The sequence below is a fragment of the Triturus cristatus genome, chromosome 4_1 (assembly GCF_964204655.1).
Source record: "Triturus cristatus chromosome 4_1, aTriCri1.1, whole genome shotgun sequence".
NCBI lineage: Eukaryota > Metazoa > Chordata > Amphibia > Caudata > Salamandridae > Triturus > Triturus cristatus.
Genome location: NC_140585.1, coordinates 616501351 through 616524906, shown reverse-complemented (window position 1 = coordinate 616524906; position 23556 = coordinate 616501351). Strand labels below are relative to the sequence as shown.

The following is a 23556-nucleotide window of genomic DNA, read 5'->3' as shown; positions in this document are numbered from 1 at the left end:
CATGCTTGCCCGGCAGAGCCCACTCAAAGTGCGGCCATCTTGCAGCCGGCTAAGCCACGCCCCCTCAGCCATTGTTTCTTCACCAATTTCTTTCAGCTTTGGCTTGAAACTTTTTCAGTGACACCTTGTCTCAGCCCAGAGGAGTATTTGTCTCTTACCTAATGTTATTAGGTACATCCTTTAATTTTTAATAATGAGATGAATGAATTGCAAAATATGAGAGACTATTTTTCATCTCTCTTCTTCTCCCTCTGGTGGCTCCACATGATAACACCTGCACAAATGCACACCTGTGCATATCTATCTTCAGATGCATGAGCACATTATAACCAAACCTATTTACCGTATCAGAAATTGCTTTAGTTTGGGTTTAGTATAAATGTTCCCTTTCTCCACATGCTGCTAATCCCAAAATAGAAACAGAAAAGAAGCCTGAACTAGAGGACTAACTAGTTGCTTTCAAATAACACAGGTTCTGTCTACTGCTGGTATTTAACCAGATATGCAACCATGTGCAGTATACTCAGATGAGACTGGGTTATTGAAATGTTAAATTGAGACTACAAAGCTACAGAGTGTATTTACATATATAAGGGAAACAGGAGCACGCCTACCTGCTTCTCCTGATTAGCCCACCTCATCCCTGGACTGAAACAATGACCACTTGAAAGCCGCATTAAATACGTTCTGTTGGTTGACAGTCGAGCAGAGGATTGAGTTCCAAACTTTGACTCTTGTTTTTAAGCCAGTGAAGGACCACACTCCAGATTGTCTCTTAAGGCGATGCTCCTCTACCACCCTAGGAGATGCTTCATGCCAGCCACACGCAACCGTCTCTGGCGCTTCCTGGCAAGATACTAATGATTTGTTTTGGATCACGCGGTATTCACAAGGTACCCTCTGGCAAACTCCCTTCCTCTGCACCACTCTTTGAAGGTAGATTTTAGGAACACCCAAAAGTATTGAAGATCTTCTCCTCCCTCCCTCCTCTGTGCTGTAGTGTGAGTGCTACACAAAGCGGTAAATACATAAAAGTACGCTTTGTTGAAAGTGAGGTGATGAAACAGATAGTTGACGTTCAATATATCTTTATGTGAGCAAAGTGCCAGCTTGATGCGTCTTCTGTTAGGTGAGGAAGTAAATATTCCTTAGACTCAAGCAGAGAGTGGGCAGATTGCGATTGAGGCAAATTAGTATTTTTAATTCACTGATGTGTTGTAGTCCATGGACGGTAACTGGTACCAGTGAGCTTGAGTTAGACCTTCAGTGCTTGATTTATGTACAGGTATCATTTTAGAAACTGGACCCAACATTTAGATGTCAATGCAGGGTTTCCATGACATTCAATATCCAATGGCTTTGTGTCGATTTCAGTGCTGCGCAGGATATTATGAAGTTAAACAGTAAGCACAGCTGGCAGATAAGTTTGCAGTTAAGCACTTACTGGCATCCTCTGCCATCCATAAAGCAAAACTGGCAAAGTCCCACCACCGCCTCTTTCCTAAACACAGGCTCATATACCCAGATAATAAAAGCGCCCAGATATATTTGGAAAAGACGGCAAACCCTCAGAAGAAACGGGGTAGATCTGATAGCCTTTGTGTGGACAGCCTTTGCAATACGCACCATTTCCAGCACCTGACTTGGAAGCACAAAGTGTTCAGAGTGTGGGGCGCCATGCCGCACAGCTCTACTAATAGCGGTGATTATGTTCTCAGTTACCCAGCACGGCAGGACGGCCATGGCCTGCGCTCTCTTTGAGGGCAGCCGGGGCTTCATTGGAAAAGAGCAGCAGAGGTGATGGTAAAACTTTGCAAAGTTTTTTTTGTGAAGCGTTTTTAAAATGTGCTTTCTTTTTAGGAAAAAATGGTTATTAATGCGTAAATTTAGAATTTAAAGCTTTGGTAATGTATGCTATTAAGCACTAAGGGGATCATTAAAATCATTGCGCAATCGCAGGTGGTAGTTGAACACCTATTAAGTACATATTCGTCTGGGTGCGTTATTCATTGTCATATAATAACCGTACAATTCCGAGACTTTGACCTTGAACTGGAGAAGAACGCTTCAGTAGAGGATGCATTGTCACCCCCGGTCTGAGGTGAGCAATGTTGGGATGTGTGCTGTGTACCAGCACGTCAAGTTATACCTAGCGCCAATTATGCAAGCACTCGCCACTCGCGTGCATAAGTTTCGCTAAGTTAATCGAGTTGTATGTGTCCCAATTACCAGTCGTAATAAGAACGTAGTAGTAGCACCACATAAGTTTATATATGCAATATGTACTCTTTACTACACTCTCGCATTGGTTTGCGATCCCGACATGTATGCCGTGCTTCTGTTTCCAGCAGCCTGCCCGCTTCATCAGATTGTAATGTGCTGTAAATTGACCGTGCAATTTTTATATACCTCTCATATTTGTTCTACTTTAACCACTTTTATTGGCATAATGTAGAACATATGAGGGCTTGTTTGCTGGAAAAGGTCTCAGCACTGCCTTCAGTCCCGGATTTTTGTGATCGCTTAATGTTCTGCTCGGCAGGCCTCCCCCCCTCCTGATGCAGGGTATAATTGTTCCCAGGTTCTTTTCCTCTCTGGGGTGCTGTTGCAAATTACCATATATTTTCATGCATTCACACCTATAAAACAGATTTTCTTTTTACTAGAAGGACATTTTTATGAAAGCAAACTTGGGCAGTCCGGTAGGTGAATCGCTCTGATATGCCCATGGCTTTGTTTTCTCATGGAATCGGGTTTTTCCATTGAATCACAGAAACAGATGTTTTTAGTTGACCATGCAAAGCCGTCCCTTCTCCTTCTGGCTGGAAAATAAAAGATGTCTTATTACAGTTGTTAGCCCTTTTATTGATCGGTTTAACAGACAAAATATACTCAGATTCCTATTAGAAACAGTATTTAAAGTTTAACCTGTAGTTCTTAGATAAGGCACTCTCTATTTATCTACATACGTGTATCTTACAGCTCCCAGCTCTCCTCCAAGGGCCGTGTCTGTGAAACAGTTGTCTGATGTCATTGTGAAGTTGTCATGGAAACCACCTCTGGAGCCCAACGGAATTATTCTCTATTACACAGTCCGTGTCTGGTAAGATTTCCTTGAGAACGGCTTAGAGTTTAAATATTAATCTGTCACTTAAGTAGAATGTAATATCTCTGTTATAAAAGATGTAATAGATATATTTGTTAAACGCATATGAAAAGTGTCACTTCCACATTACCTTTTTGGATTTTAAAAGTTGGTTGTAGTCGAAAGAATAAGAACTTATTTTTTCAGGACGCCAAATCCAGGGAGTGAGCATGGAACGTTTTAGGATGCGTCAGATTTTGCGTTTAAAATTTGGCTATGTTTTTTTAAAAAATGGCAATAGGCTCATTCAATAAGATTTTATTGCAATGAAGTTTCTGTGTAATAATGTAGCTTTTTTTCCTGTTGCAAAACCATTTTTTTGATGCGCTATAGCACGTTTTTTTAGGTGTACAAAATATGTAAAAGAATCACTTGTAAAGCCAACATATTAATGTTTTTTAATGTGATTTCTTTTAGTAGAGTCATACAGGTTCTTGTTTAGGTGATAGCATATTTTCTATGTCTTTTATTTGTTGTTCTTTTTTGGCATATGCTTGTAGTAAAAAAAATAAAAAGAAGGTATTAACCATCGCATCAGTGTGCCTAGGCCAGACATTTGACAGTGAAAAAATTTAGTTTATTAGTTAATAAAAACAATAAACAGAAAAGCATATAGTAAACCAAATTAGCATACCCATTTCTATAAGAAATAAAAAATCATGGTACGAGTGCAGTCTTAAACACAAGAAGAAAATCAATCTAACCATAGCAGCAAATGATAAACATGGCGCTCAAGTCTCACTATATTGACAGCATGGTATATCATCAAAAACACAGCGCTTAAACCACAACGTATTCAGTGCATCATATGGATACCTACCCCCCGCTATAGCAGAAAATATTAAAAACCTGTAATGTAGCCATATGGTTATTATACTACATTGTGCGTAGTGCATAGCAAAGCGCAAGATGCCACCAGTTCTCCTTCTGCTATGGTCTTATATAAGATGGGCAGGAACCCTTAACAGTGTTCAACCAAACTGGTTAACCGATCATGTACAGAAGCAAAAACATAATGAAAACATAGATTAGAGCACACTCATCCGAACATAGCAGCAAATAATATACAGAGGGCTTGAGCCTCAGCATATTTAAAACACCAAACACCTCTCCCCCGCCATAGCATAGGCATGTGTTTATTAAACTATAAAATGGATAATGCATGACAAGGTGCAAAGTGCAACCAGTTCCCCTCCTAAGCCCAGGAGCAGACAGTATGTAGGGTAGAAAGACGTAACAATATATGTTTGGACCTTTTCAGACAGGATACAGGGTGCAAAATTCCTGTCACTCTCAAGCCTAACATACCCCCTAGCAGCCCCTCAATTTTCGATAAAAGTCCTCAGAGGTTCCAGTAGCATCTGCTTAAGTTACCTTGATCTGTCGTACATAGCATCGGTTGCTTCTCTTTTCAATCCTCTGGATGTTCCTCGATCAACAGCAGCAGCTCCTCTTCTAAGGTGGGGGGGCGTCACCTCACTGAGTAGCTCAAAAGGAAAAAATAAAATGGTAATAACGCAATTTTTGACCACGTACTGGCTCACTTGGTTAGGGGGCGGGACTGGGCTGTTCAGAGCAGAAGAAAGAAGGGTGTGCACTTTTTAAGTGCGCATGATGGTTTGGCCGACGGTCTTGGGACGGCCAAACAATCATGCGCACTTAGCATGTTCTCCACCAGACTGTATTGCAAAGCCTGTGTGGAGAAGATGCACAGCCTCCCAGCCCCTGTCTGAGTGCTGAACCATGGTGCTCAGACCAATCACAGCTCTGCTGTCTTGCAGCATCGTGATTGGTTTGGGGATTCTGGGAGCCTGTGTGCTTTGGCCGGCCGTTCCAAGGTAAGTGCCTTTATTTTTTTATTCCCCCCTTTTTTCTACCCCCCATTCAGAAGTAGGTGCTACTGCCTGTCAAGGCTGATGGAAGCCAACTCCAGCTATCCATTTCACTTTGCTTGATCACAGATCTTCTATAAACTGTGGGCTTTTGCTCCACTGATACTTGGATCGTCAACCGAGGAGCCTGGAGAGAGGTAATCAGCCTACTACGCTTTTCAGTAATGACTTAGGGTATAGTGTATTCCCCCGGATTTGAATTCTGGGATCCACAATAGACTAGCATTGTGACCATTCTGTTTTGTGAGATCGGAGTGCTTGACTTTACTCGTTCCTTGTGTTTCAACACTATCTTTCCCTTGAGTGCCTAATAGCAGGGATGATTGAGCCGTCTTTTCTTCAGTGTGGCTTCTGCACTGATGGCAAGATGACTTGACACCACTAAGCTCTGGACTTTGAGAGCTGAGCAGAGTCCCCCTTCCCTCCTGAGTGGCTTTTGGTTCAAGGCTGGCTGATGCTGCAACCAGTTGACTACGGTTGCCTCCTTCTGTCTGCAGTAATGATTTTTAGCCTCTAAAAATATTTGCAGAGCTATGATTAGTAGGGGGGCCGCTAGGAACAGATACGCAGTAAGACTTTTTCTCCCCTTTGTCATCATCAACTGTAAAATGCCCTGATACTTCATTAGAAGCCTTTGACCCCATTCCTCTCCGTGAGGCAGTAACTCCGTGCTACACTCATGTTGGTGTACTCCAGAAGACTCAATGTCTGCTGGCATGGTTCCTGTGCTCCCATCTCAGACCTCGTCATGAATATGGGGGTAGGCAGATCTTGTAAGCCGAATTCTATTCTGCCTTTTTCTGGCACACTTTCTTTCCCACTTCAAGTGGGGGAGTGCCGGCGAAATAACTGGGTTCAGCTCTTTGACTTTGAATTCTGCATTGAACTCCTGATCACGACACAGCCTGGCAGACCGGGCATCTCCTAGCGAGGAATCACCCCTCATCTCCTCTATGCATATAGCGGTTGCCACCCTGGCCTGCCTGAAGCAGCTATATTGCCCAGTTCATTATTTTGCATTATCTGAGTGAGCTGACCCTTTTTTAAGTTAGGAGCATTATTTATTTCACTCAGAACTTCTTTTTAATCTATGGGTAACTGCATCAGTTTATCAATTACTTCTTTGCACCAACACATGGTGAAACTAGCATAATTCTTTGATTGAACTCGCTTTATAAGGATATTTAAGTTCTCTAGCTTTTCATCAATACCTGACACAAAAATGGGCAGAGTACCTAGTGGGTCTACTTGAATGTCCATTTTTATGGCGTGATGATTAAGTGCCCTCAACGTGGCTTGCATTGCATTTAGGATAGCCCCCACAGCGGTTTGGAGCCTGTCACTTTATCCTTTATATCCTCACTCCCTGGCATACCTGGCAAATGCGAGTCCCTGGCTCTGTTATACGATGCGCTCCCGTAAGCCTGAGGAGTGTTTTGCAGTTTCCCATTGACAAAGTTGTGGATCCAGGCATGTACTGGAGGAGTAACGCAACTGGCGGGTGACTCCCTTAATGCCTGAAGCAAGCTCAGGGTAAATTGGCAACCTACTGGGCCTGAGGTTGAGAGGAAGTTGGCATCCTGTTCTTGTTGCTGGGGACCTGGGGTATCTAAGAGCATCCCAGGACAGCCCCCGTCAAGACAGCATCCTCCTGGGCAGGGTGAGAGTCTTTCTTTTTATAACAAAAACCGTTGGGGACAAGGGAAGAGGCTGTGGCCCCAGGTAGCTGCAGCCTGTGCAGGTATGAGCGGTGGGGCTGGGTTGGGGGGGATTCGACAAACGACCACAAGGGGAAATTAAATAAAGAATTCATTTTCCCTCGTCGTCTGTCAAAACCCCCTTACCCAGCCCTCTGGCCCCACCGGTCTTACCTGCATGAGCTGCGGCCGGTCCCTGGTCTGGTATTGTTGCACTATCCTCAGAGCCATTTGCTTGACTTGGAGATATTCCTGTGGGACTCAACTGTTGGTTTATCACCGTTGGGCTGTCCTCGATCCTAATACCATTGCTGTGGTCAAGGCACTTTACGTAGTTACCATAAAAAGATGTGAAAAAAAAAATCTTTGAAGCTTTAAGGGGCTTTCACAGCCTTAAGGGCCATGGATAATCCTCCCTTATCTCACTAGACCCTTCTGGAGGATGCTTCCTTTACTCCCACAGCTCCCTTCGGTTAGTGAAAGCTTGTAGTTATTTGCAGTACTTTTTGCCATTTGAAGCTTTGTGTTTCTTTTAGAGTGAAGTGTCTCAGAATATGTGGCCTTGCTCTTTCTCTTTTTCGGAGCCGACTTGTGGATTAATCCTTTTTTTTCTGATCTTTTTACGGTCAACCTCTGAAGTCGCTATAAGGATAAGGAGCAGTAGCCAGGGGGCGAGTCTGTAGTGGCTTGTTGTCCCTTAAGTATCACTTGGCTGTCCCTTTTTTTCCCCGCACGCCTGGTTTCACCAAGGAGAGTCTTATTCCTTTTCAATACCTCTGTTCATTATGCCCTTTGCTTTCTTTCCCAACTACCCTGGAGTGCTCTGCTTCAGCCGTACCCTGATTGAACAAGAGAGCAGGCATGCTAAAATGCAGAAGTGTTGACTAGATGCGGGGCCCAGGAGAATGGAAGGGGTCAATAGCCAAATTATCACTGCTGATACTTATGGCTGGCGTGGCTTGGCGCCGGGTAGCGACCAAGCAATGAAGAGTTGAAAAGAGAGAGGGGGTGGGAGCACACCAACACTGCATGCCCACCCAAACCTAGCCAGGCTGCTTCTGCGACATATAGGGCTCAACCTGCTGCTGCAAAGCTATCCGCTTCTATCCCCTCTCTCAGATCTTTCAGCTCGCCATATGCTCCCCAGCGATTACCAGAAACCGGATTTCTCCGGCTCGGCAGAGCTCAACACAGCTTCTGCACTTCTGCACTTCTGCACTTGTTAACCTCCTCTGTAACTCTGTTGAGCCTCTGAGTCTCTGAGACCTGCCGGCTGCCTGCCGCACTGTTTTGGTGCTATTTCTCTGAGCCAGGCCAGGTGCCGACTCGGGGGCAATTTGCACTGCTCGGGGCGCTCTGCCTCCACTTGGCTGAGAGACCTGCACCATCCTGCACAGACCTCACTTACCCGCTCACTTGTGCGCATGACCCGCCAACTGTATAAACTACTGCAACAGATGTTTTCTGACAAATCAGTAGTGAACCACAACTCAGTTGACAGAAATCAAGGCCAGACCTATGGGCTTTGCCAACACTAGTTTGTGAAAGTTCTTTGAACTCGTGTAGCTTTTGAATTCTGAAGTGCCACATGTGCAGTGCAGAACAAGGCAGCGCTAAACAAACAAGCATGGATAAATCCAATAGTTCCCGCCTATGCACAAGCTATTTGCTTTGCCAATGGTTTTTAGCCAGCATGGTTAAAAGTCTGTGGCATTGAGGAGAGTGGCGTGGAGTACCATAGAGTGGCATAAGATGAAGCAGAGTGTCATAGAGCAGAGTGTAGTAGAGTGGAGTGTCTTAAAATGGAGTGTCGTAGAGTGGAGTGTTACATCATTGTAGAATGTAGTGGCATCGATTAGACTGGTGCAGATAAGACTAGAGTGGCATAGAGTACATTGGCACAGAGTGCAGTGATGCAGAGTAGAGCAGAGTGGCATACAGTGCTGTGGCATAGAGTATAGTGGCACAGAATGCAGTAGTGCAGAGTAGAGTACATTGGTATACAGTGCAGTGGCATTGTGTACAGTGGCATAGAGTGCAGTGATACAGAGTACAGTGCAGTGGCAGAGACTGGAGCAGATTAGAGTGGCATAGAGTTTAGTGTCACAGAGTGCAGTGGTGTAGAGTGCATTGGTGTACAATGGTGTGCTGTAGAGTGCAGTAGAGTAGACTGCAGGGGTGTAGAGTGATGCAGAGTAGAGTGTACTGTGTAGAGTGCATTGGCATAGAGTGCAGTAGAGTGACGTAGAGCAGAGTGGTGTAGAGTGCATTGGTGTAGATTGCAGTGGTTTAGAGTAGAGTGCAGTGCATGCCTGAGTGGAGTAGAGTGGCATAGAGTACAGTGGCAGAGAGTGGATTGTTTCGAAGTAGAGTGAAGTGGCGTAGAGTTGAGTGGTACAGGGTAGAGTGCATTGGCATAGAATAGAATGGAGCGCAGTCATGCAGAGTAAATTAGAGTGGTGCAAAGTGGACTGGCATAGAGTGCAGCATCACAGAGTAGAATGGTGCAGAGCAGAGTGCATTGACATAAAGTGCAGTGGCATGGAGTGCAGGGTCTGCAGAGTAGTGTGGCATAGTGTAGAGTAGAGTGGTGCATACTAGAGTGGAGTGGTCTAGACTGGAGTGGTGTAAAGTGCAGTGGCAAAGAGTGCAGTGGTGCAGAGTGGCATAGAGGACATTGACATAAAATAGAGTGGTGCCCAGTAGAGTAGAGAGGTGTAGAGTGAAGTGGCATTTAGTGCAGTGACTTGGAGTGGAGTTGTGCAGAGTAAAGTGCAGTGATATAGAGTGGGGTGGCGTAGAGTGGAGTGGTGCAGAGAAGAGTGTAGTAGTATGGAGTGGTGGTTGAGTAGAGTAGAGTGGTGTAAAGTGGAGTATGCATGGTGTGGTATTACACTGTCATTATAGATAACACACCTTCAATTGAAATGACCATTACATTTGCACAGATATACAGTTTTACTGATATACGTATACAGAGCACTAGCAATAATGTGTGGGAATGGCATCACCTAGTGTGTTGATTTGTTTTGATTGTATTAAAATATTTGCTTCTACCACACTTCAGAATTACAAAAAAATATGCTTCATTTGTGCTTTTGATATTCTGATATATTCTGAAATATCTGCATAGTTCATTACAGAGAATTACACTTTGTTGTGTGGAAGAAAAAAAACCTTTCACAGCAAGATTGTCACATAAATCATCTCACTTTGAAGTCAGAGAAAGACTAACGGGCAAGATAGCATCTGAGGGAGGTCACCACTTACCTCTCTCCATCCTCGCCACAAAAAAACTCCCCCCAAAAACTCTCCATAGTGCCGAGGGAATGCCGATATGAATATGCGCTGGGGACATGACCTGAACTGAACGGTGATTTCCACAGCGATTTTCAGGTGCTCTCATCGATAGATTTACGAGCTGGGCACAGAGCATGCTTCTGCAGGGGAAAGAGAAGTTTCTGTTGTGGACGCTTGGAGGCTCTGATGCAGCTACAGCTGACGGCCGCAGCTGGGGCCGGACACGCGTACGGCTTTCGCTCATTGTGGTTGCCTGGAAACAGCAATGCTTTCCAGCCAGGAGCGCAGACGGATTCAGCGGCTGTGTCAGTTTCAATGGCGGCTCACGGGAAGGGGAAATTGCGGACAGCAGTCCTTGCTTCTACCACCTCCTCATTACAGCCACAACGGAAAGGTGCAGAATCAAAAACAGAGGGAAAGAAAGGAGACCATCGCACCAGCAAGGTGGAAAAGTCAGGAAATGATAAATCCAAGCTTAATTAGAAATCAAACCCCCGCCGTCTGAAAGGATCTGGAGAGCTTGGGAGGTTGCAACCTACCATCCGAGTTTGATTCTGCCCCTGGAAAAGGGAAAAGTTGGGCTAGAGACTGGCAAAAGTTCAGGTAATGGTGATGAGAATGGCAAAGAAAGCAGTCTTGCAAGTAATTTAACCCATATCTCAATACCCGGGAATCAAAATGAAGAACCTGAGGAATCCCCCGATACAGGTATGACCACCTGGCTGAGAAACAGTGATAACACGGTTGTGGAAGCATCCCCACATTCCTGTCTGGTAGAAGAAGCTGTAATTAATGATGATTGCCCCCCCCAATGTGACTATCAATAAACCAAATGATGAGAGGGGGGGCGGTACCCCGAAAATCTCAAGCAATTCCATTTAAAGGGAACAAAAGTGAAAAGAAAACCATGGCGAAGGCTGCCCATCTATTTGGAAAAGTTCTTCTCCTTGACTGAAGAGTCTAAGGTATCTGACACCAGCCTATTTGGTAGCAGCGATAGTGAGGATGGAGGGTCCCTCTCAAGTAACAGTAGCCTGCAGGAAAAGGGTACTATCGCTAAGAAATCCAAATTCATATCTGGGAAAAATATCTATAGGAAAAATCCAGGAGCCAATGGGACGGAAAATTACCAGGCTGGGACTATTCTGCCAAATATGTTACGCCCGGAAGATGCAAATAGGCAAGAGGAAATGTCAGCCGGGAACCCAAAGGGGGGTCGGATAAGTCAAATGGTGGCAGACTAGCTGAGGCCTCGCTATCCTTAAATTTGCAATCCCTGCAATCATTTCAGAATGATGTCAAGTCTGCCAATCGCCAAGCTCGATTGGCCTCTAAGAAACTCCAAGGATCTGTATGGAAGGTGGGGAAGATATGTTCTGATATTTCAGAGAGGCTAAGCATGATTGAGACACATACCCACGTACTAGAAAATACAGTCGAAACACTGAAGGCTCAGGCTACATCCCAGGAGAGGACCATTAAAGATGTCATGTGAGGACTATGAAAATTGCCACCGTTGTAACAACTTAAGGCTTCTAGGAGTCCCTGAAAATTGTGGGGCAGCGATATAACTACATTTGTAATTACTATGTTGTAGAGCTCTCTACCCGAATTTCCACATGGGACTGGGACAAGGAAGTCCAACATGTTCACCGATTTCCTTTATCACCTCCAAGACATTCATCTGGTAATGCGCTCCCCCATGCTATATTGATCTACTTTGGCAATTTCGTGTTACGTCAAGCTGTGTATGACTTAGCTAGACTTAATGCAAAAAGAAGCTTTGAGGGATTCCCTTTTTTTACTAAATCCGACTTTGCACATGCTACTTTTCAAAATAGGAGATGGCGGCTCAGACAACTCCATTTCAGGCAACAGGGGCCACGGCATTTTTACAAAATCCAGCCATGCTGAAAGTTGTCTAACTTGGTCAGAATTTTAGTTCCACGTCTGAAATTCAAGCCCAGAAGCTTCTGGATGATATTCTAGCAGGGGCTCTTGCGGTTTAAACATAAGTATGTAATGAAACTTGCTATGTGCTGGATAGAGGCTGACGATTATTTTTTATGGGGGAGCAACATTTGTTGGTTGTATTGAATTGCGGAGGGGAGAGAGGTGAAGGGGGAGGAAGAGTGGCTCGGACGTCCTCACACAGGCTCATGGTTGAGCCTGGTTGCCTAAATCAAGGTGGTGGGTGGGGAGGGGGGATGGGAGAGGGGATGCCTCAGATGGGTAATGAGAGGGATAGGATTAATAGCGTTGTTTTTCACATTCAGCACATATGTTACAGTAGTTAAAAGGAGGAGGGCTGTGGTTGGGTGGAGGTGTGGTGTAGAGATGGGGTATCAGATTCAGGTCAATGATACAAACCTGCATGGGCAGACTTGGAATCGCAACAATTAATATCTGTCTTAAGGATGTCAATAAAAGGCAGAGGGTAGCAGTCGGGCGACAAGCGCTTGGGGCAAGTGTTATATGTCTCCAGGAGATGAAAATTGAAGGGTCCCAATTACATATATTGAAAACATTGGGATTTAGGGTGATTAGCGCAACAACACAGCGGGCCAGGGTTCGGGGTGTTGTGATACTGGCAAAGGGAGGTGGGATCCAATTTATGCGATCATGTTCTGACAAATCTGGCCGATGGGTGATTACGGAGTTCCATTATAGCGCAGAGTCTACAGGATAATCTAGGAATGGCAGAGGAGGAGCTGGTAAGGGCAATTCATGAGGGTCGGGATCCGGAGATAGAGCAACGGCGGGTGGTGATTGCTAAGGCCGCCATCACTAATATACTGGCAGATAAGGCAATGAGTGAAGCAATAACCCAAAAAGAGACAGTGAATGAGCTTAGTGAACAGATTGGCCACCATTTGGCAGTCCGTACAAGACAACAAGTAACAACAAGTAACATCAAATATAATTCAGGAAATTAGTGATCCTGTGCTAGGATCAATCACCAACCCAGATCTAATTAGGAATGCTTTTTAAAGGTATTATCAGACCCTATACACGGCTGATAGCGGGATTGATCAGAGTGACATCAGAGTATATCTAAATTCAGCTCCATACTTACAATTCATATAAGAAGATCAGGATAGTTTAGACAGCCCGCCGCATTGGGAACAGATATTTCTGACCATCAACAGCTTAGCAAGAGGGAAAGCAGCCGGTACAGATGGCACCTTTTCCTGCCAGTCAAAAGGAATCATTAACAAACTGTTTGTTCATATTTTTAATGTTGGACGACCCCCTGGATCATGGGCTATTGCAAAAATTGTGTTTGAAAAAGAATAAATCCCCCTTGCAACTGGGCTCATACCATGCGATCATCTTTATAAATGGTGATTAGAAAATGTATTCAAAACTGCTGGCTAGTCGAAGTGCAACATTAACTCATTAGGTTGTCTTGGAATACCAACATGGGTTTGTCCCCGGGGAGGTCGACAATAGATCACATTCAGAGAGTATTAGCATTATTTGATTTTACCAATGTTGTAGGAGACCCAATGGCTCTCATTTTGTTGGATGCAGAGGAAGCCTTCGATGGGGTCTCCTGGCAATATCTTTGGAATGCAATGGCTAGGATTGGTATTAGAGATGGTTTTATCTGAGCGGTCCAAAAATTATATGTCGAATCATCAGCGGCTGTAATGGTGAACGTTATACTCCCAGAATTTTTTTTAATCTCCAGTGGAACTAGGTAGTTTGCCTCTGCTCCCCTCTTTTATTTGCCATTTGTATTGTTCCTTTTATTCGCAGACTAGAAAATAATGCACATATACCGGCAATATGGTAGTAGAATTGGGCAACTAAGACCTTGGACTATGCAGATGATATTGCCTTGGTTAAAGCAGATCCAAATTTAGCCATAATGGTAATTGAAGAGGACGCAGAACGGTTCAGGCATATCTCCTGAAATACTCTGAACCAAAACAAGACACAGATAGTTCTTAATCATAAGGTTAGGATGCTAGTTCAACGGGTGGTCGAAAAGGCCGCATATTCTGGTATCAGTATATCCTCTAGATTGGATAATGTGGGTAAAGATAATATGGAACCTCTCATTGAGAGTATTAAAAAAGATCTTGCACGGGTTAAACAACTTGCACTTGTAATTAGGCGGTAGGCGTAACATAATAAAAATGCAATTTTTCCCAATAATTCGATATCTTTTTAGGGCTATTTATTTAAAATTCACGCCTCAATGGATCAAAGCAATGGAAAATATATTTTCCCGGTTTATTTGGGCATATGCGCAACTTTGTAGAGCCCTTAGGTTTCTTACCTTACCTAGGGATAGGGTGGGTTTAGTTCTCCTGAACTTAAAATTATACTATAGGGCTGTTACATTGATCTATAAACGCAAGCTGCTCAAGACAAACACAGATAATACCCGAAATGATAAAATCCCCTCCCCATTTGAATTTATGCTGGGGAGTGAGACAAGAGGATGTTTCTGGTGGCAAATACATGACAGCTACTATAAAAAAGTTTGTTTTAAAACTCTTTTTAGTGCATTTAAATTATGGTGTGCTACACGTAGAACCCTGGGAATTGGCAGATTTTCCTTAGCTAATAATTATAATCTTCCCGAAGTGTTCAGAGATCTTTCCATGGGGAAGTGGATTAGGGCCTTAATCGATCAGATTGGTTGCTTCTTCTCACCATCAGGTCTTCGGTCCTTTGAAGTGCTGAAAAGGGAATATACTCTTGACTGGAGTTTTTTTTTTAAGTTTCTCGAGGTCAGAGATATTCTTTTATGATAAGGAGGTGGATGGGCCAAGTTTGAAAAGAGTGGATACTATTGAAAGAATTGCTAAAGACAAAGTAGGTTCTATTGGGGAGGTATATCATCTTTTAAATACTGTTATGCCAAATGATCTAGACAAGTGTTCCCATAAGTGGAAGCTGAAAGTGGGGTTCTCAGATGGGACTTTTTTGTATGCATACGAGTTGTTGCATTCCATCTTAATGTCCACCAGGCTACAAGCACAGTTTTATAAGACATGTTTCTTATTGTATCATACACCAGACAGAATAGCAAAATGGGGGACTGGAGAGAGAACATTTTGTCCACGTTGTGCACTTTATAATGCTGACAGCATTCACCTCTTTGTGTCATATAATGTTTTGCAGAAACTAATTAAGGATATAGTGTTTTTTTAATCAGAAGTATTACAAAGTGAAATAATATTGTCATATGATGTTTTTTGTTAGGGGTCTCTGAAAAAAATCTATTAGGGGTAGGACATGAGTTGTTTTTTATATCTATGGGAGTTTTAATATGTATCGCCTCTGCTTGGCTGGATCACAGAGAACCAGTTTCTCAGCAATGGCCAGGTTATTAGCAATATATAGTTTGGAAATGGCTATATATAAATGAAAAGCGAGGCATTACACCGAAAGGGTATGAAAAGCTGGAATCTCTTGAGAACATGAATTGAAGATCAAAACGGGATATGAGGATGATGGACCATATGGTTTTATTATCATTTTTGGTTTGCTCTGGTGAAGAGTGATTTGATATATTGCACAAGAAGTAGGTTACACATGTCACTTTAGGATTCTATGGTCAGAATATCGGTTGCACTTTATGAAGGATAAATTGGATGGTCATGTTTTCTGGAGGGTTTCCATTGTGTATTTACGAAAAGATGTAATGTGTTACACCTGATTGATTTTGTTAGGTGGAAGTTTTACCTGAAATCACTGTGTGGTAACTGTTCCTAAAACAAGGACCCATAACCAACTTGGTTATGCATGACAGGGAAAATAGAGAAAGGAAGGTAAGGTGGTCGCTATATGTGGTTCCCAGTTGATGAAGGTGGGAGAATTTCTCCTTTAGAAATTAGTGCCCTCACACACTCTTGTGAGTGTCATGCTTCATGATCGGGCGTTGCTACTCATGGGGATGGTGCTGCTGTCCCCCACGGGCCCCGCAAGAGGTCTCTTTAGGAACAGTTACCACACAGTGATTTCATGTTAGTCCTTGGGAGCAACGGTACTGACCTAGCTTTTCTGAATATGCTCCCTGTCCCCCATTCTTAAGTGTTGTGGGAAGTTTTTACCTGTCTGAGGCGGGGTGGGGTTTTTGGGGGGACTGTTTGGTGTGTGGTGTGTTAAAAATAAAACGAATAAAGATTGTTTAAAAAAAAATAAGTCAGAGAAAGAAAAGTAAACATCAGTCTCCCTTAGAAGACAGAGCCTGACATTTGACCCCTTTGAATGCACATCAAATGTGACAAGGCAAGAACAAGATTTAAAGGCTTTTATAAAGAAAGTGAGCACTCCGAATGATACAGTAAATAAGGGGTGCTCTTCATGGAGGGACACACTTAAAGCCAACAAATAGAAAGCAAGCAAATGTGTGTTACAAAGTCAATGGCAAGTAATTGGTGAAATGCATTCCCAGGGAAGCTTCACAAATGTCCCCAAGATGACTTTAGCAAACCAGACAGCTGCGCTGTCTACTAGGCTTTGACCCCAAGATGACTTTAGCAAACCAGACAGCTGCGCTGTCTACTAGGCTTTAACCTAATAAATAAACAGAACCAAATTGCTCCCTCCTTGCTAAGTACAAGGACATTTTAAACTATGGCAGCAAGACTGTCCCCCAAAATGTTAACATCTCAAAGTGTACCTCAATCAGTTCTCCGACAATTTACTGTATTGAAAATGGTGTTAAACCTCTGTTTTATGAGGCAATGTATCCCAGCAGTAAGGCACCTCCCCAACATCAATGTGCATAGTATAAACAGCTCATTAAATAATGAGGTCCACTAATAACTGAGTTCTAGATCAATGAAAAGGTTTTGTTGTTACAAACAGGTCAAAATAAGTAATACAGAGTCAATTCCACGAAGGCTCTCAAATGCAAAGTAATACAGAGTATGTAAACATTAGAAAATATCCAGTCTCAAAGGGAAGCAACGTTATAAGAAAATTGAGCAGCATCCTTAACAGCAACGGAAAGCTCATAAAAATGTCTGGCTCACTCCCAAAATGAAGGGGCTCTTATACACAATTTGTCTGTAGCAAATGAGGAAAGCAGCAGAATCATCATGTTCTAAGCAAAAGTATCATTTCTTTAGCATATCAGTTCACAAGAATAATGCACGTTATAACTTTAACATATAAGCACCATACTATTTCTAAAAACAGTATTCAACATGCTCTTTGCCATCCTGAGATACTCAAACAAATATGAAGCACTTAGACAAAAATATTTTTTTTCCCAGTAAATGGACCCAGGGAAGAAACCAAATGAGTTAGATACTTATTGCAATCTTACATCTGCACCATGGCAAGTTCAACAATAGCAAGGCAACTACTGCAGTGGAATTAAAATTTTATGTCATCAGCCTACTGTGTTCTTTGAAGCCTTTGGGAAGAGGATGTGTGCGTGGGAGGGAAGGAAGCAGGAGTGAATGACAAAGATAGTATCCATCATGTTCAAAATGGAGATTTATGCAGACATTTGGTCTGACAAATGCATCAATGACTTAACTTCTATACATCATATGTAATTTATTTCAATTGCTTATAATATTAATTCAGTCTATTTATGCAGCTTCATGTGTAAAATGAAATATCATATGTTCTTATCAGTGCACACAAAGTCTAACTTTCAAAACAATTCCATAATAATCCCCACTCTGATTATTTCATAAACACTAAAACAATTAATACATCTTTATCAATCAGAAATTCATTCAGATTGTCTGCCTACTTTTATGTTTCTTTCCGTAACTCTCCTCTACCATCTTTATTTAGTTGTAGACACAATCCTTGATATTCTCCATCTCATAATTTTCTGATCACTTCCTTAACAAACTCTTCATTTTCTTGAACCCATAATTTTTATTCAAACACCTAGGCAATTTTAAGAAAAAAAACAGAACAATTGCATAAATCATTATAATTATCAAAGGGGTTAATATAATGTATAAAGTCTCCGACCTAAAACCCTTCTCTAACTCACTAACCCAGGATCCTATAGTTTCCCATAAGCCATGCTCTTTGAAAGATTGAAGTTCCTGAGAGATGTTAGTCAAGTTCATGATACAAGAATTAATGATATGACTAGGCTTCTATCTGAAGTAGCAGACTCGATCAACTTCAAAGTCAACCATATGGTTAATGCATCTCTTCGTGAGGCTTGTGTTCCATCATCATGGAAGCAGGCTCTGATCCTCCCCCTCCTCAAGAAGCCTTCTTCTGACCCTCTGCTTCCTGAGAACTATTGACCTATCTCGCTCCTACCAAGTTTGGCGAAGGTCTGCGAGAAGGTTGTTACATCTCAACTCACCAACTATGTAGAGGTGTTGGGTTTGCTTCACCCAGCTCAATCTGGCTTCTGTGCTTCCTATAGCACGGAGTCAGCATTGCTGGAGATGACTGAGGCAGTTCGGGAGAGTTTGGATGCCGGTGGGAGAGCTGCTTTGGTCATGCTTGATCTCTCAGCGGCATTCGATACTGTGCCACACTCTTTGCTTCTCGATCGACTAGAGGTTATCGGTGTTTCGGGAACGGCGCTGAACCGGATTAGATTTTTTTTTTAGGAAACAGATCACAGCAGGTCTGGCTTCCACCTTACGCCTCTACACCTTTGCAGTTGGTAACCGGTGTTCCGCAGGGGTCATCGCTTAGCCCTCTTCTTTTCAACATCTATGTGACTCCGCTGATCTATCTTGCTGAGTCACTGGGGGCTAAGGTGATGGCCTATGCTGATGATACTCAGCTATTGTTCTCTTGGAGGAAAGGAGACGATTCAGTTGAGGCCGCACAGCACTGTTTGTCGGCTATGTTTCATTGGCTGGTGAGTGCACAATTAAAGTGCAACGAAGAAAAATCGGAAGTGCTTTTGTATGGATCGTTCCCTGCGGATTTTAGGGAAAGGATGCGGCCATCGGGCTTTCCTCGCCCATCTATGGGTAAGGGCGCCGTAAAAAATCTGGGTGTCTGGTTCGAGGAAAGCCTGAACTTTTCTACTCATTTGAAGAAACTGCTTCGGCACTTTAAAAATGTTGAGGACGTTTCTTCCTCTTTTGCCTACTAGTGCCAAGGAAACTGTGGTCCGGGCATTGATTTTGTCTCGTTTGGACTATGCCAACGCCATTCTGGTTGGTTGTCCTGCCTATTTGGTTAAAAAGCTGCAAGTAGTTCAAAACTCGGCCTCTAGACTGCTGCTGGGCCTTTCTTCTACACAGAGTGTTCGGAGCCATCTATGCAATTTGCATTGGTTTCCAGTCAACTCTCGGCTGATATTCAAGATGTTATCCATTGTACATCGGGCCCTATACGGGTCAGGTTCCTCCTATCTTCAAAAAAGATTTGTTTTCTATAGACCTAGTAGACAACTTCGTTCCTCTGCTCAGCTGCTGATGCAAATTCCTAGGTTCAAGCGCCAAAGGCTGGGTGGGAACTCTTTTGTTCATAAAGCCGGTCTGGCCTGGAATGGGCTACCATTGGTACTTCGGCTCATTCATGATCCATTGTTGTTTAGAAAAAAGCTTAAAACATTGCTCTTTTAGGTCCTGATTTAGCTGTAGTTCACCTTCGTACTGGAGTAAGCGCCGGGACACTTTGAGTAGCTGAGCACTTTATAAATGTAATATAACATAACATAACATGACTGTTATCTGGATTTAAAGTACAGCATCCTTTAACCATTAGTACTTTGAAAACACTGTCTTTGTTAGCAAGAAGGATAGCTAATGCTAAGCATTTCTTCTTCACTACAGCTCTAATAGCAATTTGTTCTGAATTAATTTGAGTTAGCACACAGCTGTACTTAAAGCTACCCTATCCAACAATGTAGATAAGAGTTTAATTTTCCCATCATTCATTGACACACATATAGAAGAAATATTAGCTAGGACAACGTGTCCAAATCCTCGCTTCACTCTCCTTCAACCAACTGCATCATCCATTTCATTCATATGATAAACTCTAACAAACAACAAATAAGATAACAAGATCCAACCCAGTAATGCGGCACATTAACATAAGCAGTCCTACCACTAACATAATAAATTCCTCTCAGAATCGTCTCTCCGCCAACCAAAGAATCACCACTTATAACATAACTCCCTTCACATACAGTCTCTCCCACATATTCAGCCTTACCATCTTAAGAGGTTTATGTGAAGAACTACCAGTAGACAGGATGTAGAAAAGATGTTCTTCTTTATTCAAGAACAAATGTAGTAGCATCCTAACCACAGCACACACAGCAGCAACTGACAAGAAGACCCAGTAGCTAGGCACCAAGTACATTCTACATTCTAGAGCTGCCAGCATGAGTGTTACACATTAGCTAGGTAGATTCAATAAGGTAAATTGAGTAATAACGTAAAGAAATAACATAAGTAGATACCACACACCTTCCCCCGAATACAATTAAGCAAACATTGGATGATAGGCTCAGTTACACACATAGTCATGAGGTTTCGCAGGAGTTGAACACATGCGAGTACTCTTACGCAGGGTAGGAACAAACCCTGATGAGGATGGTTGGGTACCAGAAATGCAGGGAGCAGAGTTACGCACAAGAGCAAGCCTATTCAAGTTCCAAATGCACCCATCAACAATGTTTCACAGCATTAAAGAAATAACTTTACAACTTTGCGGGGAGTAGTGAATGTAGAGCCTCCAGTTTTCTGTGGAAAGCGTACCCTCACACAATCACCTATATTAGCTAGATTTCGGGCAACTGCATGCCGAGTGTCAAAATTGGCTTTCCTTTTTTTTAACTTTAAGTCCTGTAAAGCCCTCCACTGAGGGTCCTCAGGAACACTGATATCAGCCCAATTCCCTCTCATCCAAGATTGAAATAAATGAGTGTTAGGCGTACGTCCCCTGAACAATTCAAAAGGAACTTTCTCAGTCGTAGAGTGAGGTGTTAAACGGTAAGCCATTACTTTTTCGAGTATAGTTGTTCTCCAGTCACGACCTTGCTCCTTAGCTGATTGAATTGATTCCTTTAGAACGCCGTTGAATCTCTCAACCATCCCATTACATTCTGGGTGGTAAAGAGAGCACCTTAATGAACAATCCCTTTTTTATCTAAGAAATCTTCAATTTCTCTCGACACGAGTTGTACACCATTGTCGGTCAGGAGAGACTCAGGAAGGCCTTCCCTACAAAAAAGATCTTCTACAAATTTTATGACATCTCTTGTTTCAATACTTTGAGTAATCTTTACCTCTGGCCATCTAGAGTACATATCCATAATTACTAAGACATAAAAATAACCAGATTTTAAAGTAACAGGACCCAAGATATCAAGTGCAACATGTTCCCAACATCTAGTAGGGGATTTACGGATGACCATTGGTTGAGTTCTGGTCTTGCACACTTTGTCACACATTCTGCACTCAGAGCAGTCTCTTACCAAACGTTCCACCAAGATGTTGACACCCGGCCACCAAAAATGTAATCGGACCCCCTCCTTGGTTTTGGAGATACCCTGGTGACCATCGTGTGCCAAATGGATGATCTTTTCACAAAGAGATACCGGGGGAACAAGGCGTGTTCCTCTCCACAACAGATCGTTACATAGAGAAAGCTCATGCCTTACATTTCAGTACTTTCATGCATCATCGGACAAGGATTTGATACCAGTCCACCCATCAGACACAAACTTGCAAACCTCAAGCAACAACTTGTCATTTTTCAAGGATTCTCTCCGCTCCGACTCAGATACCACGCCTTCAACAACCTCACACACCTTGAAGTTGTCAATCTCCCAAGACTCACAGGGTTCAAGATCACTGGAATCTTTGGGTATTAAACGGGAGAGACAATCAGCGACTTTGTTGTCAACCCCTGGAATATACTTGACAGTGAAATCAAAATCTTGAAGTGCAATGATCCATTTGCAAATTTGAGAGGAAACTTCGTCCAGAACCCTCTTGCAAAACAGATCTTTGAGCAGTTTATGAACTGAGTGCACAACAAATGATGTGCCCCAGAGAAATTTTTTGAGCGTCTTGATCGCCCAAAAAATGCAAAGTGCCTCCTTTTCGATTACGGAGTACTGCAGTCCTGGACCCACAAGAGCTCTCGAAAGAAACCTAATAGTTTCCTCTTTCCCATCTTTAATTTGCTTAAGGACAGCTCCCAACCCCTTAGCACTTGTGTCAGTGATGAGGATAGAGTCTGAAGAAGTATCAAAGCTCTGAAGAGAAGGAGCCGAATTGAGTGCCGTCTTGATTTCCTCAAACTCTAATTGACACTGAGACGACCAGGAGAACTTCACTCCCTTTTTTAGAAGAGACCTGAGAGCATGAGTATGGCATGCAAAACATGGCACAAACTTATTATAGCATTCAGCCATACCCAAGAATGTTACTAACTCCTCCCTAGATTGAGGAACAGGCAGTTCGTCAATGGTTTTTACTAACCACTCCCTCGGGTTAACCCCATCATCTGTTAAACGATGACCAAGATAAACGATTTCAGTAAGATTAAACTTGCATTTGTTTTCACGAAGAGTTAAACCTCTTGTGCAAAACCGTTCAAGCACACACCTCAACCTAGCACAATTAAGTGCACGCAAGTCCACACATAAGTGTACCTCACCGGAGGCCTTGCGTGCCAGAATAACTGGAGCCAACCATTGACTAGCCTCAGTTTCAACAATGATACCATCATTCTTCAATTTCTCAAGTTCTATGCGCATGGAGTCTTTCATAGCTAACGGAACATTTCAAACCTTACATGTAACAGGAATAGCACCTGGGTTTAGTGTAATAGTGTGAATATAATCAGTGAGACAACCTAACTTTGCATTAAAGACTTCTTTAAACTCAGCTCGTAGTGTAGTACTAGATTCACCCACACACAAGATATTGTTGCAGACTTTCTCGGGCAAGTTGGTATCTGCTGAGGGAGAGCGCGAAGGGATGTCCTTCAAAACAATGCAGTGATCAGCACCAGGAACTAATGATACTCCCAACTCAGCCTGGTGAAACCAGCTGATTATGCTGTCTCCTCTGCATGATATGTAGATTTTCCCGGCAGCCAATCTCCCTCTATATTCAATGTTACCCAGAAAATACCCAAAGAGTTTTATAGGTTGTCCTCCGTATGCCAAAGGCTTGATGTCTGGCTTATAAACTTTCACTCTGTTATGTAGCTTTAAATCAAAGAATTCTTTGGGTATTAGAGAGATTTTGGCACCTGAATCAAAAAGCATTCTAATGTTGCAGTCATTAACAAGGACAGGATCAACAGGACCTCTACACTTATTTTCTTTACTTGGTGTAATTATCTCCCCACAGTTTAAGTCGTCATGTTCAAGTTCGGAGTCATCACTTTCAAAGAAGACTTCTTTGACGCGTTTACTTGATTTAGATTTCTTGGCTCTGCATGCTTTGGTTATGTGTCCAACCTTTCCACAGTCATGGCACTTAGAGGAAAGTGCAGGACAAGATTTATCGTTAGCAAGATGACCAAATTGATCACAACAATAGCATTTAAGTCTGATGTTTTCCTTAGCTAAGGAAGTAGAAGG

General features: G+C 42.8%; 1 protein-coding gene across 1 annotated transcript in view; it reads left to right on the top strand.

The window, feature by feature from the left end:
• The window catches only part of PTPRQ (protein tyrosine phosphatase receptor type Q), a 1724016-nt gene that overhangs the window by 958159 nt on the left and 742301 nt on the right, over positions 1-23556 (top strand). The window contains exon 37 of the mRNA XM_085652983.1: positions 2983-3103. Coding sequence (XP_085509109.1) covers positions 2983-3103 — 121 coding nt within the window. The remainder of the gene's footprint in view (positions 1-2982; positions 3104-23556) is intronic.